Source organism: Hevea brasiliensis, chromosome 9, assembly GCF_030052815.1.
Source record: "Hevea brasiliensis isolate MT/VB/25A 57/8 chromosome 9, ASM3005281v1, whole genome shotgun sequence".
In the NCBI taxonomy this organism is placed as follows: Eukaryota; Viridiplantae; Streptophyta; class Magnoliopsida; order Malpighiales; family Euphorbiaceae; genus Hevea; species Hevea brasiliensis.
In genome coordinates, this window is record NC_079501.1 from 27,223,488 (window position 1) to 27,241,240 (window position 17,753).

Below are 17,753 nucleotides of genomic sequence, written 5' to 3' on the forward strand. Positions count from 1 at the left end.
CTCCTATTAAATATTTATTTAATATTTTTTTCCACTAGTATAATTTTGGAGTTACCTTTTGTGACTCATTGTTCAGGTGGGTTTTTATTGAGACTATGGACACAAAAGGGCAGCCAAGGAATTTAATGAAATTCCTCCACTTCTAGGACAGTGTTGACCAAGACAAACCCATTTGAGATTTTTTTTTTTTTTTTTTTTGAGGTTTTGGGAAATTTCCCTTTTGTTTATTTATTATTATTATTTTTTTTTTTGAAAAAAATAATGTAAAAACAGAGAGTAGGTGACATAGATTAGGGTAAATAGAGGAGATGGTTTCCCACTTCTTTTTAGTATAATTTGCTCTTTGTTTTTATCTTGTTGACTTGGTTGCCGTTCAGATGACCTTTCACTATATTTTTAACCTTAATTATTACAACACCATTTGCCTATAGACTTCTTTGGCTTCCTTTTTTTTTTTTTTAAATTAAATTTGATTAAATTTATAATTTAATATATGTATTTTTGAATTAAATAATTTAATTTTTAATATTTTAGTAAACTTATGAATTAATGAATATCATTAAAATTTTAATTAAATTATCATTAATTTTAATAAAAATAATTAAAATATTTTTAATTTCATTTTTAATTTAAAAATAATTTAATTGTTGAGATTTTATTCTATTAATAATTTAATTTTTGACATTTTACTTTATTAATAATTTAATCTTTATATTTTTACAGTATGTCTCATTAAATTAAAAATTTTAATTTTAAATTATAAATATTAAAAATTTAGATCAATTACCTTAAGGTCATTGCAAATTTTAATTAATTATAAAATCATCCATCCTTACATATTATAACTATTTAAAAATAAGTTCTTATTATTTTATAAAATTTTATTTTTCATTATTATTTAACATCATATGAATAATTATATTTATTTATATATTTATCAATTTATAATATTTTCATATATTATATTATATTATTATATATATATATAAAATAAAATAAAACATCAGGGATTAAATTATTTTTCAAATTAAAAATAGGATTACAAATATTTTTGTCATTTTTGTTAATGAAAAATTAATGATAATTTTAATGGCAGAGAATTAAATTGTAAATTTAACCAAATTTTAAGAACTAAATATTTTATAAAATAAAATTTTAAAATTAAATTATTTTCAGATTGAAAATAAAATTAAAGGTTTTAACTTAATTGAAAATCTAAAGATAGAAATTAATTTATAAATTTATTAAAATATCAAAAATTAAATTATTTAATTTTAAAATTAAAAAAAATTAAATTATAAATTTAAGCAAATCCCATAAACTAAATTATAATTCACTATTTCTTTTAAGCAACTAATTTCCTCTACTCTTACCTCTACATTCATAAAATTAGCATACCCAACTGGTGACTAGTTGGGGGAAAAAAAATCTCCACTATTAAGTAGAGTGCTCCACTATAATTAGGCATTTTTTATATAATTGTTATCAATTATAGAATTAAAAACAATATAATAATTGATGAAGTGTACAGTTTTTGAGATTTTATGAGATGATTATCTCATTTTATAAATCAATATTCTTAAAGAAATTAGTGCTGGGCAATAAGATCCTATTCATCATTTCTATGAAACAGAGAAAAAATTATTGTGCATTATATATGTCAGAATCCTAAGGGTTTGCAATTTATTATCCCAAATTTTACAATAATAAAAAAAATAAAAATAGTAATTGAATTCTTTTCATTTATATTTAAGTCATAAATTGATAATAATAGTGATTTATAACTCTTTATTGAATTTTCCCAATTATCAAAAAAAAATTTATACAATATTTACCCATTCTTACTTACTATATTTTGAAGAAGAGTTGGTGAGTTGATGTATAGGAATTCTCATTTAACTTTCCATTTTTTGTTTTTTAGAATATTTGGAATTTGAAAGGAAAACAAAAAAAAATTAAAATCCCTTGATACCCTTTCTCAGTAAATGAAAGTATGAAACAAGGGGATCTTAATCTACCAAATGGAAATACAGGTGGTAATTAAAGTATTAAATGAGGTTAGTGGTCAAAATTAATGTATTATTATTGTCAATGTCCCATGGGTCATTATGTAACCAAATTTCACAACTGTCATCCACCTTCCAAATGTATACTAGTAGCAAATTTTGAATCAACATGCACAGCACATAAGACCTTAAAATTCTAGGAATCAGGATGAATTTTGAAGACAAAGAAAATGCATTTGGCTTGTCATTTTCAAAATTTTAAGTGCTCACAAGCAATTTGCTTCTTTTTCTTTTTCCTTTCAAAACATTTCCTAGCAAGCTCTTTGTCCCTTCTTGTTCAGTGCCTTTCCAACTGAGGTAACATGATAGATGTAAAAAATTTTGAAATCCCTCTTCCCTTTCTTTCCTGCTATGATGATTTTAGGACCTATTTAAGTGACTAATTAGAAATTTAATTATAATTAATTAATTAATACTAGCTTACGCATTAATGAAGTAACATACTTTATTTTGCTATTTGTACTAAGGGAATTTTTATTTTCTAAACCTGATTTACTGTACACCCAAGAAACAAGATATATGGCGGGGCACATCTATAAGATATATGGATCCTGTATATTTATATATTAAATTAGTGATAGACTGAGTTTAGATAAAAAATTTTTTATATTAATTAAGATTGTATATTATATTTAAATAAGTTAACAAAATTCACATATTAATGGAGAAAACTTCCTTTTATAAGAAAGAGCATCTTAACAACTCTAGCTTTCCATTTTCCCTACCCAAATCATCAACCAAGTCTAATATCATTACAAATCACCACAATATGGGAACTATTTGGGGTGGTGATAGCAACTGGTGAACTCTTTTTAACTAAGATGGACAAAGAATCTCCCACAACAAGAGAGAAGTGTATTAAAGAGAATAAATCCCATTTAGAGAAGAGTTGTTGCCCATCAATGAAGCTTTTCTTTGTGGCATATATATGATAGGTTCTCATAAAGCATGGAAGTTTCAGGTCAATTAGGATGCTTCTTAATCCTAATCCAAGATTGAATTACCTATAAATAGAAAGGAAAAACATGCTGAGGTCTTTTTCAGGAGATTGAGACAATCTTTCTATCAAATGAAGGCAGGAGTCATGGCATGCTAGTTAGCCATTAATCTTTCTATCAAGATTCTAATTAGGGCTTTTAGATTGAAATCTGATTTATCTTTAATTTCTAGCAATAAAGAAAATATTGATTGACATTAATTACTAATTAATAATATAAAACAAGTGAATTTAATGGGCAGTCTCCAAGTAGGTGTCTCATTGTGTTAATTATTTCCTTTTTATTAATTACTTCATTGTTTGCCTTATTGCATATAACTGTTTTTGTTTGAATTGATTATCATCAATTTGATTTCTTCTTTTATAATTATTCCCCCCCCCCCCCCTTTATCATTGAAATATTCTCTAAGCATGTGTTTAGTAAAAAGTCAAAAAAATTAAGGTTAAATATTACTCTTGTAAGTTTTAACTTTTAAGGAGGATAATTATTAACTTGAACTCTAATATTAACATTTAACTTCTCAAAAATAATAAATATTAATTAAGTAAAAAGTTAGCATATTCTCTTTTAAGTATCTAAACAACATTAATGAGAGTTAAAAATTATAAGAGTAACAATTATCCATTATTAATTTCGTATTAAGTTGATGAAGAATTTATATGAATAATATTATTTGATAAGATGAACATTTTGCTTATTTGTTGAATTAGGCAGGACACACTACATGTGTTGTGTAACTCCTTAAATTTGACCATATAATAAGTAATTGCATGCATTGCTTTTTAATATATAGGCCTACAACCAATCATTTAAATGATATCAACACCCCCCCAAAAAAAAAAAAATTATTCTATGATTTTAATTTGAAATTTCCTTTTGAGGATCAGAAATTTTATAGAATGGAGGAAAATTTTTATAATTATTATTTTAAAAATAATAAATTTATTATTTTTTCAAAAAAATAGACACACGAAAATGAGAGAATATGTATCATTGAACTATACTTCATGTGGTATCAGTAACCCGTCTCTGAGGAGTCATGAATGTCACAACATGAGTAATGTCTCCATGATGAATGTTCTCCTGTGGACCAAATAATAATGATAATAATAATTAAAATGAAAGGAAAAATAAAAATAAAAAAAAGAAGGTGTGCTTAGCATGGAAACATGATATGGTAGAACTTGGGGCCCATTATTGCCAAAGGGCTTATATCCACGTGTATGATAAAGATTGATAAGATGACGTCCCCTACCTCAAATGATGCCCAGAAAAAGTAGCCAATTGGGTCTTCTGAGAAATTTCATTAGCAATTTTACTTTACTTTAATTTTTTTTTTCCCTCATAAAAGTTAAAAATGTATTTTTTATAAAATAAAAAAAAAAAGGTAAATACATTGAGAGAGAGAGAAGGGAGACTGAAACTTGTTGTTGCAAATAGAACAGCTGGCTGGGGAAGCACATGATTGTTTGTTGGACCCAGTAACGGGTGAAAATGGTAGGGTTGAATCTGGTTCCATCTGGAGATCACTTAAATTTAACTTAATTGGACAATAATATAACACACTATTTCAATATTTCTTTCTATTGCATCTCTTAATTTCTCCAATATTATTATTCAACACTTTTTTACTTTTATAAACCTATTCACCCTTACATCCAAAAAAAAAATTCATGGGCCTCTTAGGAGATAAAATTACTGAATTTAAATTAATTTTTTTTTTAAATTTTGAGTTTATTTTTATTGTTACAATCCAATAACCAAAAATAACTCACCTTAATTAAAAAATGATCAGGACAGAGTTTTAAAAAAAGCAAAATCTTATTTGATAAACAAATTAGAGTGACTTACCAATAGAAATTCATTTTTATTTTTATTTTAAGGCCTCTTAGCACCAAAATTTTAAAAAATATATATATAAATAAAATATTCGCCCACCATGGGGCTCGGACCCACGACCACAAGGTTAAGACTCTTAAGCTCTACTGACTGAGCTAGACAGGCTTATTATTACAAAATTAATTTGGATAATATGCTTTTAGCCTAAAGCAGATTTCAGCTCATTTAAAGACCCCCGTAATCCATTTCACGGGCCAGCAAGGGCCTGAATGATTTCTTTAGTTTAAGAACTATTACTCTTTCTCAATAGGTAGGATTTAATTCTGACCGCAGCCAATGTATGACCAAACGTTTTATAATCCAAAGTAAGGGGTTTTAGACTATAAAATTGAAACTAAATCCCACCAGAAGAAAATGCTAACCTGAAATTTATACATGAAGCCATTCGGTTTTGACTTGACATTAGTGACTTGTGCAGGATGGGAAGCTCAAGTACATCTAGTAGGTTTCAAGTTATAAGGCTTTAGGTATGTGAAGGGCACAAAGCACAACTTTAAGTATGTGTTAGTGTTTCTGATTCCAAATGGCTTGTAGGCTAGCACTAAGATTCTTTAAAATGATGGATCAATCAAGATGCATACAAAAAAGGTCTTGAAAATGAAACTTCAAAACTAATCAAGTGCTTCAATGACTCCTGGAAATCATTCTTCCTGCTAAAGAGAAATCATTTACGACTGGGAACAAATAAAAAGCTGTAGCAGAGCATGGAACCTTTCGTCCATCAAAATCCTCCTCCATTAATCCTATTTCTTCTTCTTCTTCTTTTTCATTTGCCATCTCCTCGGTCCTCGCTTGCATTTAATATGATAATAATAGAAATAACGGTCTTACAAGTACGTACACTGCTTTAAAGACTCATGTCATTCTTCCCTGCTCAAACTGAGAAATGCAAATAGATAGGCCTAGGTAGACATCATGCACAAATACACATCTATGTTCTCTCCTGAACCAAGTTCTCTGCATTTGACAGGGACTAATGTAAAAAATGCCTCTATGTATACATTACTCTGGCCTCAAATTCCCACTTCTGAACTACTAAATCTCCAGAGCATAAAGTTCAATAAATATGTAGCATTTGCTCTAAGAATAGACAGAATGACTACAGTTTCTGAAGGTACATGAGGAACATGAATTTATAGCATTTTCCATATTTGGATTTCGAACAAAAAGCTAAACAACAACACTTAAAATCTTAAATTCAAACGCCATGATATCCCAATCCACTGAACTTCATTAACAAAAACCCCAAATTCTGAAACTTAGCTAAACCCACCTCATGGTACAGAAATCGCAGTTAATCTCCATCAGCAATACTAAAGGTTCTAAATTAACCAGGACTAGCATACTGATGTCAACTTGAAATAAAAGGTTCCCAAGAGGTGTACCCTAAGCACATTGATCTGAAGAAAAGTTCTGCAGTTCCTTGGCTAGTCAGATTTAAGATCCTGGGTGGGAACATGGTATGAGCCTCCATTATCTTCACCACCACTTTTCAATCCCTCTTTCAACTGAAGTAGTTAAGAACAGAATAATTTTATCAGAAACAAAATCATAGCAAATTGAAGGCAGAAAGCAGGCTTATACTTATTCAGTCAACTTCATTCAAACTACTAGTTTCTGCTTATTGGAAAATGTAGGTACTAAATATTAGGTGAGCTCCAACTCTCATTTAATATTAGGGTAATGTCCAAACAAATCGTGAACTTTGAAATTTTTAACAATTCTACTCCAAACTTTTTTTTAACAAAAATACTCTAAACTTTGAACATTTTTACAATTATACTCTACCGTCTATTCTGCCATTAAATATAAAGGATTTTGCTATGTCAGCATAACAAATGTCCAAAAAAATCCTAAACTTTGTCTTTTTCTTCACAATTGTACCCTAAACTATTTTTTTTCAACAAACATACCTTGAACTTTGAATTTCACTATAATTGAACCCCTTTGATAGTTGCTCCTTTCAAAACTAACAGAGATGTCAGATTAGCACTTCTAATCCCCAAATTGATACTAATTAAACTTAATTTACAATAAAAGAAAAAAAAAGAAAATTCATTTCCAATTCCAGCAGAACTAACACCACTTTCACTACTTCTTCATCTTTACAAGCCATCATCTCTGTGACGCTCACCTTTGCCCAACCCAACTGTACCCTCATGAAGACTCAACCTCACTCTCCATCAACATTCCCTCTCAACAACTCAACCAGACCCATCTTAACAGCCTCAAAACAGGATCCATTAATTCATCAATATAGTTTATTTATTGTAAATTGGGTTTAATTAGCAATTTTAATTTGGGGGATTAGAAGTGCTAACCCGTCGCCTCTGTAAGAATTTAACGGGGCAACTAATAGAGTTCAATTGTAGTAAATTTCAAAGTTCATGGTATATTTATTAAGAAAATAATTTAGGGTACAATTGTAAAAAAGGTAGAGCTTGGGGTTTTTTTGTACATTTTCACCGTTATCTTTAACAGCAGAATAGACAACAAGGTACAATTGTTAAAAAAGTTTAAAGTTTAGGATATTTTTGTTAAAAAAAAAGTTTGGGATAGAATTATTAAAAATTTCAAAGTTCAGGAGTTTTTTAGACATTATCCCTTTTATATTTTAACAAAAGAAGAGTACTGCAGGTTTACCTTCTGAAGTAGCTTCTTTTGATATCGATAGCCCTAATCAAAGAAGATATACCACACAATTATTAATTAATTGAAATTAATTATGACTGTACATGGTTCGGTTGCAAGATTTGTATGATTACCTTGTCAGTTCCATAAATAAAGTCACAATAGGTGAAAACCGAAGCAAAGTTGCTTTGGCTCTGTTCTCCAACATAATGATGGTAATCATGGTAATCTGCGCCGCCATAAAATGGAATATATTTTGCAGGACTCCAAGGGAAGTCATACCTGTGTAACCAGGCATAGAATATGACATGATCTATGTTCCCAGTAGTTAAAACATTTGTGCATAACATACACAGCAAGGATATGAAAAGCAGCACTTGAAACATAATGCACTATGCTACTAATCAAGATTAAAATGGATCAATAAAGGAAGAAAGTGTCATGTATAATGGGGAATGGGAAATATTCTTGCATAAGTGCAGTGATAGACAAAAGAAGAGACTTATTTTGCCAACAAGTAGCAAAACAAATGCACAAAATTTCCATTAAGAAAATCATATTCAAAGAAACAAATATGTGACCCATTTAGGGTAAACTACTGAGAAAAACGCCTCACCCAAGGTTTGGCCTAATATACCTCACATGCCTCTTCATATTAGTTTTCCATAAAGATACCATCAGTAGGCTGTACTATTTTTGTCTTAGATATCTCAAATATATTTTTCCTCCACTTCTATGAGAAGGACAAGAGAATTGATATTGTGTCTATTTAAATAACTTGACATTTCCCAATCCCCATTTTTATAGTGACAAAAAGAAAATTTTAAGAAACAATAATTAAAAGAACAACCATATCTCCTAGCTGCAAACCAATAACTTCAACCTGAACTGAGAAATTTCTTTTTATCATGGAACCTAGTTCTTCCAGTGCATCATTATACCTTAACCTTAAGGCATCCCACCCACTATGATCGAGACACCATCCGACCACCTATCCATGGGCAAATGACCTACAAATAAAACTCTCAGCTCCTTGGGAACAATTTTTCCTATTTAAGTAGCCACTTGATTACCTCTATTTATCTTTTGCATCAGTACAAATTACACATATATTAAGCATGATTACCTCTATTTATCTTTTGCATCAATTCAAATTACACATATATTAAGCCAATACAACAGGAAAATGCTAAACTCATTATTTGATAGCCATAAGCTTCTTTTATAGCAATCTATTTTTGAATGACTTTAAACCCTATACCACAAAAGAAATGAACAAAACATGTAGACTTCCATCCATTGAGAAACAGGATTTGGCATTCTGCTTGATATGACCATGCAACAAACCTCTCTATTCTTCAAACAAGTATAATCAGTGAAGATCCAAATTTCTTCTTGTTATAACATCTATAAGTTTAAACTAGTAGGTGGAAAAGCTACTACATAAGTTAATGCTTGGCCAATACAGGATCAGTTAGATCTAGCTTTCGACTCAATCACATGCAGATCTAAAGGAAACATACCAGACAACAACAACAAATGGGCATAGCATATTACCAACAACAGTAACAAAGTTAAAAAGAAAACGGTAACCCCCAAAACCATGTTGAAATGTGCAGCTCATTTTTTTTGAAATTAATTCTTATTTATTAGTTATTGTTTCTAACTTTTCTTCATGGTTATAATCCTATGCAAGGGTTGAGGAAAATGTGACATGGTAAATCTAAAAACAACCATAAATAACAGCCAGAAAACACAATATTAACGTATGGCAGCTTCAAGGCACTTGATCTCAGTATGTTGTGAGTGACAAGCACCGTCAAAGACTCTAAGTAACTTGGCAATATCTCTATTTCACACCCTCTTATTGTTATGGAAGTTGCACTAGGAACCAAGGACTTCTACAAATTTTGAAAAAAGCTGAAAAAATAAAATTTGAGAGGTCATATTTATTGATAATGATATCCTTGGCATACTTAAGAAATTAACAAATAGAAAATATATACATATTATCATATTTGCACTTTTGCCAATGTGAGTGCTCAGCAATTGACCAAACTAGAGGTAGCCATAGGGGAACTGACATGCATCATGTAATCACACTAATTTTTGAATTTATCAAATAAAATCAAGAAGAAAAAAGAATTGTGTACTTCATAAAGAGCTGAGGCTTGCTTTGAAGGAAATAACCTCATTTTACCAGAAAACATTTACTATTTTGCATGTTGTGGATTCTTTAATCCTAATTTTATTATTTCGTTTTGTAGAAAAGATTATCAGTTGTTAGTTTAGAAATCAACAGCCCCAACTCATCAAAACAAATTATAACTAATAATGAAAGAGAACAAAAATGAAAAAGTGTAATGCTGATCCTAGTCCTCATCAACAAAAGGTAGGCCACTGCCGAAGATACTTGAAATCTCCTAGTACTTTACCAAAAATCTATAATAAAAAAAAAAAAAAAGAAACAAAGAAATTCAAAAGTTGGCATCATTTTTCCACAATCAACTAAAGCAGAAAAGGCCTCTCAACAAATATTTAAAGCTTAGCATGCGCACCCGCTGTGTGTCTCAATTGCCTCAATCTGCCGCAAAGCAATCCACAACCAAAATGTGATCATGTGCCCGGGAACCATTGCTGGTCCCAGGAAAGATGGAATTCCCAGGATCAAAATTTCAGCCCAGTGTGCATATGGAGCAGCAAAACCAATGGGAGCAGCATATTCATGATGAACACGGTGAATTTTCTCATAGCCCCATTTACAATGGAGAAGCCTGTGGATCCAATAATTGGTATAGTCCTCCACCACGAAATACACCAACAAATGTAGAAAAATTTCCCATACAGACGGCAATGGCAAACTTGTCCTAATCCTGATCATCTACGGATACAAGAATTAGACCCATAAATTGCAATGTTAGATGTCGAAAAATATCAATTCGTTAGCAGATGTTAGGGAATAAATGAAATTTCAAATATTCAAAGGCCAACAATCATCCATTGGCAATAATTACTAGCAGCTGCTTAAAGGCCAAAAAAAAGAAAAAGAAAAAAATTAACAAGAATAGAAAGCAAACCCACATAGGATATTATATCTCTAAAACCGGATTGAAGCACAAACCAATGAATAGTGAAATAAACAGCCAGAACAGAGCGCGTTCCACCAAAATTCTATAAAAGAGACCGGGAAAGTCCAAAATCTCTTCATGAGTCAAAGAAATGAGGAATTGAAAATAGTAAACCAACAAAATTCTAAGCAAGTAAAAATCCTACTGCATACAAAAATGAAAAGTACAAAAATCCACAATCATTTTCCGAAACAAAATAAAATACAAAATATCACACAAATCAACAAATCCAAGCAATTCAGTGGATATAAACATAAAAAAGAATACAAATCCCATTCCATGGAAACCATTATAAAAACAAGATGGTAACTATAAACCAAACTTGTACGAATTCAAACCACACAAATCTCACTAAATCCAAATAACAAAAACCACAATTGCGGAATCTCACCTTGATAGAAGGATAGGAGACCAATTGCAAGGGACCCACAACAAGAAAGAACATGCGCATGACATCTTTGTAGCATTTGAACATCTCGGGGAAGGAGAGCTTAACCTTGGGCTGAATCTTATACTTGTCGAACCCAGCAGATCGCATAAGCTCGACGAAAACGAGAGGCAGAGGCACAATAGAGAAGATTAAAAAGAGGAAGAGAATGTTATGGCAGTAGAGGTAGTAATCGGACTTATTGGCAGAATAATTGAACCACAGTGTCTCAGCGAAGGTAAGGTTCCGGCCCAGGGTGGCCGCCGCCTCGTCGAGCGATCTATATGGCAGCATTGGCGGCGGCGGCGGTGGTGCTGGAGGGAGAAAAGTGAAGGTCTGGCCCTTGGGGGTGGAGTGAGCTGGGGCTAGGGAGGGTGAGTAGGACTTTTGGAAGTGTTGGTTAAAATATGCGGGAAGTTTGAACGTATTTGACGATACAAACAAGGGAGGAATCTAAGAATCTTTCATATCTAGTGATCGCTAACGGATTAAAGGTCAATTTTACCCCTCAACCTAACAGTAAAATTTAATTAAATATAAAAATAAAAGTTAATATATTATATATTCTGAAATCAATAAAAAAATTAATTTATTATCTAATCGGTATTCCTTCACCGATAAGGCTTCCTTAAATATTATTTTTTTATTTTTTATTTTCTATACTTATAAAAAGTAGGGCACATGATTTTATATAAAAGAATATATATTTTTTAAGGGCACATAATAATTTACTCTTATTATATAGGAAAAAAAAATAGAGATAGTAAAAAAAAAAAAAACAAAGACAATTCTCTTATTTTATTGAGAAGATAAAATTAAAAATTTAATTTCTTTATTTTAAAAGAATAAAAAGAAAAAAAATATAAATTTGTATGAAAATGCGTAAAGAGCATTTTGAATTATTTTATTTCTATGTAAATTAGGTAGAAAATGATGGAAAACAATGTTACGCATTTTCTTTCAAAGTTTCTATTGACTTTAAATACTAAGTGTCTATTTGGTATTACGTTTAGAATGTCGAAATTATTTTTTTGAGTAGAAACATCATTTTAAATACTATTAAAAAAATAATTTTTAAAAAAATTATTTTATTATTTTAAAATTTTTATAATTAAAACTTATTAAATTTAATTTTAAAATATTTTTTAATACTCTTTAACTAGTGTATTTTAAAAAATAATTTTTATTAATAGCAATATTAAACATGTCCTAAATATAAAGTTTGAGAAATTAATAAGAGAGAAAGAAAGGAAAGATAAAAGAGAATAATTAAATTATAATTTTTATAAATTTTGAGATAAAATTGTAAAATATCTGTGTAATACATGAGCCAAAAATTATATCAAATTAGTTTAAATTATAAATTTTAAAATATAATTAATTTAATTTGTATATTTTATATTTTAGATTATGATATAATTTTTAGGATTAATTACAAAATTAAACTGATTTATCTTTCAACATTTAAAATTAGCTCCATCCATTTGAAACAATGGAATTACTAATTTACTATATTCTTTCCTGTGTTTGAAAAAAAATGAAATTATTATAAAATTATCTGAGAATGCTTTACACTTATAATGAATCCTTTCGACACGAACAAGCCTAAAAATAGAAAATAAATATGATTTATTAAAAAAAAAACCTTTATCAACGAAGTGAAATGTAAATTCATTTATCAATTAGATTAAAGGCACGTTCATTTTATAAAATAAAATCTTGGAAAATGTCTTTTTCTATATTTTTAATGTTTAAAAAAATTATTGGATGAAAAATATTTTCTTTAATACATCTTTTATAAATAAGTTATTTTTTATAAAATAAATAAGTTTTTTAAATATTTAAATTATCTTAATTTTAATAATAAGGCGTTGGAATTTGGATAACCAAAATCTGCTAGAAATGTGACTATAAATTTAATTCTTAAATCGATGGATTAAAGGTAAAAAAAAATTAATTTTACATGAGTATGAGAAGTATTACACATAAGGATATTATATATAAGAAAATAACCCATAACCAGCAAATTAATTCAAATCCAATTCAAAATTCTTTTAGATAAATAATTTTATTTGACCCGCTAAAAGAAAGGTCAAAGGGTATATTGTCGGAGTAATTATATGATATTACTGTGATTTCATATAGAATAACATGTATAGAATGACAAACAAATGTTATAATAACAAATCAGTAATAGTGGATGCCCCATAAAAAAATTATTTTATGATATATTAAAAATAATTTTTATTTTTAAAAAATTATAATTATTTTTTTATCTAATTGTCACATTATAATTAGTTTATTATTGATTTTACATGAAATAGCAAGCGTATAATATAATTTCCTATGGTATTGAGTACATAGGTATAGGGTGTAATATACAAATAGTTGCGAGGCTTATACAATCACTTTCTCAGTGGGTATAAGAGGTTCATGAGTCCCTTTTTTGTAAGATAGAAAAAAACATGATTTTGAAAATTAGATAGAACGATCTAGTTAAAAATTAAAACTTAATTTAGTTTAATTCAATTACAAACCCTTCTTTGAATAAACTTGGTCTGAATTGATCGGATAATCGGAGATCCTACCAACCCAGCCGGATGGTTGGGTCGCTCACCCAAAAGGAATTGGCACACTTCACCATTTCAACCAAGCCTTAACTTTACAATTTTATTACCCAATATATATATATATATATATATATATAATACATTATTTTTATTAATATTATAATAAAATCATTAATTTTATAATATATTTAATATTATATTGGTTAAACCCCAATTGAACCTTAAACATTTAACCCTCTATGTTTACCAATTCATTGATTGAACACAGTTTAAAAACCTTGGAAAAAAGAGTTAGAGGGCTAAGGGGTAATTTCTACACTTGTACTCTGAAAATAAGCTAGTGATAAAGAGGTGAAGAAAACTGATAGCTGAAAAGAGTAGTAAGCAAAGAGAATGTAAGAGATGGAATGTTAGTGTTTGAAAGTTCTATCTCCAGAAAGCAAAGGCCTATAAATTGACCTTTAACTCATTGGTGGAGTGCCATGGGCTGTATGGGTACTAGCTTGGATTGTAATTTTCGGCTTTAACAGATACAGTGCAAAATTTGTCTCTTACAGCGTAACAGGTATTCTGTCATTCTTGTAATGGCGTTTATAGTACCAGCAATTGGTACAACTGTGATGCTTTTTCACACCATTGCTATTCAGCCCATTAATACATTTGTATTATTACTATTTAATGATTCGTGGTGACCATCGGAGAAGCATATTTTTCTCTCAAGTACTATTTCCTCAAAAAATCTTAATACTACTCAATAACTTTTTGGAAGGGAGATCTGGTTTTATTATCTGGTTGTATAAAGTCATACAGTTTTTTTAGACACTCGTCTATTCTCACAATAGTTGTATGGCTATTCTGGCCATTTTGTTGTGAAGGAGGAAAAGTATGAAAAACATAAGTTTATATCATTGAATTCAAAAAATTTTCACCTTTGGGTTATATGCATCATGTAAGATCTATTTTTATCTATTTGATTTTAATGATAAATAATATATTAAAACTCTTTTAATATGTTTTTGGATTTTAATATGTTTTTGGATCTATATTTGCTATTTAAGATTTTAGAATTAATCAGATTAATTTTAAGAACCCTAGATTAGATCAAGAATAAGTGCATTAACCTCTTGATGCACTGCAGTGTATTTGTCACATTTGGGATGCATCTTTAGGACACCAGATGTTGTCCCTTTAGCTTGTCCACACCAAGATCACCTATGGCAACCCTTGAACAGCTTCTAAAGCTTTTTCTATGAATTAGAAAATCAAGTTTTACCTTTTAAGAGATTACAGATGTAAACAGGACACTAGAAACAATTTCTAGTATTTTTAATTCAAGAGATTGTTTGCTAATCTCTTTCAATTGATGAGAGAAGAAGAAGAAGAGAAGGGAATAGCGGCCAAGGGTGACGGCACAAAGAGAATGAGCAGCTTGTATGATTTGTTCTTACATCTTTATACTTATATAACTAGGTCACCACTTAAAACTCTTGCCACATGTCACCTTCTGATTGGTTCTAGGTTTAATTGACTCAATCACATTGTGCCAAGTGTCAAACCTATATTTAATCTTAATTTTAATCATCTTACATGATTAAAAGACATTTGGTAAGCTTATGTGTAGTGCCATGTGTCACCATCTTATGGTACCACATGTCACCCTGTGAAATGACCAAAATACCCCTGTGCCTTAATTTTGAGTTCTCAACCCAAAATAATTATTTCTTTTCTTCTAATCAATTTATATCAAATATAAATTAATTAATTAATCTCTATTAATTAATTTCTCATTAATTAAATTCATATTTAAACACTTTAAATATAAATTTAACTTATACTATACATCCAATAACCTAGATTTGGTTTCAAGCCATGCTAGAGACTTTGCAATCTAATTGTAAACTAAACCTATTTAATTAATCAATTAAACTATTTAATTAATTAATTAAATCATATTTAATTTGGTGATTACTTGTGTATGTGTGTGACTTACTAGGCTCATCACTAATTGACAATGAGACATGATATCAACTCTTAATATCATCAGAACTCTTTCTTACCATAAATAATTTCTTTAAATCATTTTATGCACCTCATAGACTATGGTTACCACCTAGCATAGCATGCCATGGCTACCCAATCAGTAATAAGGTTTACCTTAAATGAACCTATAATCATATATTACCATGCCCTAGAATCTCTCTGTTACAAAATCCCAACTCAAGCTAGAATCATGGTTTATGTCAAACCCCATTTGCTGTGAATATTATGTTCTCTTTTAATTCCAGTTCTTGATTAAAAAGATTTTCTCATTAGAAACTCTTTTCTGATTAAATCCATCTATCCTGGCCAGGAACTTGAAACATCAAGAACAATTAAATGAACATAGGATTTTATCCCTATTTATTTAGAGGAACAGATTCCATCTTGATCAACACCTACCTCCATATATAACTAGTAGGAGCCAACACATGCCCATATACCCATACACAGTACAAGTATGAAAGCAGTATAAAACTCAAACCACCTATATACAAGATAACTGTGCTATCTCAAGTCTAAAGATTATATGCACTGATATAATTTATGACAATACATTGACAAGAGTAAACTCCATATGCTTATCATAAGTGTCACTGGTTCGGCCTACTTATCATGTATAAGTGCCTATCATATTTGTTATATGGCATGAGACTTACAATTCCATCTTATTTATATCTCATATAAATAACTTGGGAACAAACATGAATACAATCTTACTGGATAAGTCATGTCCTTATTGTGAAGTATCCTCGATTGTGAACCTATTTATGATACTTTGTGCTAGAAATACTGTCACTCATATTCTTAACAACTTAAGAATAAAATTTCTAACAAAATATCAATGGACCTTTTCTATTGCACATAAATATATTATGTAAACGGAAAAGTGAAAATGCCTGTCGCAAGGTATTTTGCGGTTGCCTGGATGAACCCTCACCGAAGTGGGAAAGAGTGAGGAGTCGCCACTTTAATTTTGAGGAAAATTAAAGAAAACCATTTGTGAAATGTAAATTAAGATGAAACCACTTCAAAAACAGAGATTCTAGGTCCGGGTCCTTATATGGGCGGGGAAGGTGTTAGGCACCTCGCCTCGTCCCTCTATGAGGGCAAACAGATTTAACATTATGCTCTTCATAAATCACAATCGAAAGTTAGGGGAGTTAGGATAAAGATGTTAATCCCTTTGATAAAAAGGAATATTTAATTTCTCACTAGTTTGGGTTACCCAAGTACATAAGTAAATGAGACGGCCCTTAGTGAGTTGCGTATCATTTTTTGTTAAGGGGGTTATTTCGCGTACCATGTTATTTTAGTTTTGGATTTGAGAGAATCCGGGTAAAAGCTTTTCCCGATCTCTGGGGATAATCTGTTTAAAGTTTAAGTAAAGGAATCTCGAATAAGAACTCTCCTCCGATCTTCGCATTAAAATTTGACTGAGAATCGGATAAGGACCTTCCTCCGACCTCTTTAAATAATTATTAAAAATTTGGATTGAGAACCGGATAAGAACTCTCCTCCGATCTCTTTAGATATTTATTAAAAAAAATTTTTTGAGAATCGGATAAGAACTCTCCTCCGATCTCTTTTAATGTTTATGAAAATTTTTGTTTTGAGAATCGGATAAGAACTCTCCTCCGATCTCTTTTAATATTTATGAAAATTTTTGAGAATCGGATAAGAACTCTCCTCCGACCTCTTGAGATTTAATTGTGATCGTATATCATAAAGACCTTAGACTAAGGGTTCTGACATCCGAAGATGCTGAGAGCCCGAACAAGGCTTCTCTTAATCCGTTAGTACCTTATGACTATATAGGGGATACAGACTAAATTTCTTTCTGACCTCCTATGTGATTATTTTACCAATACCCTTTTGACAGGCAATATCCGATCTCTTCCGTTCACTAGTTGGGGACCCGATCTTATCTCGATCCCTCACTATGCCAAATTATCTTCTGAGCTAGTCTAGTTGTTCGACTCCATAATTTTCTTCTG

At 29.9% G+C, this 17,753-nt stretch overlaps 1 protein-coding gene across 1 annotated transcript; it reads right to left on the reverse strand.

The window, feature by feature from the left end:
- Positions 1–6,014: 6,014 nt before the first annotated feature.
- Positions 6,015–11,566, reverse strand: LOC110658049 (methylsterol monooxygenase 1-1). The gene is made up of 5 exons (XM_021815511.2): positions 11,114–11,566; positions 10,153–10,475; positions 7,729–7,876; positions 7,607–7,639; positions 6,015–6,471 (listed from the first exon to the last, which is right to left on the reverse strand). The coding sequence occupies exons 1-5, from the start codon at positions 11,441–11,443 to the stop codon at positions 6,391–6,393; spliced, it is 915 nt and encodes a 304-aa protein (XP_021671203.2). The 5' UTR covers positions 11,444–11,566; the 3' UTR covers positions 6,015–6,390.
- Positions 11,567–17,753: the final 6,187 nt, after the last annotated feature.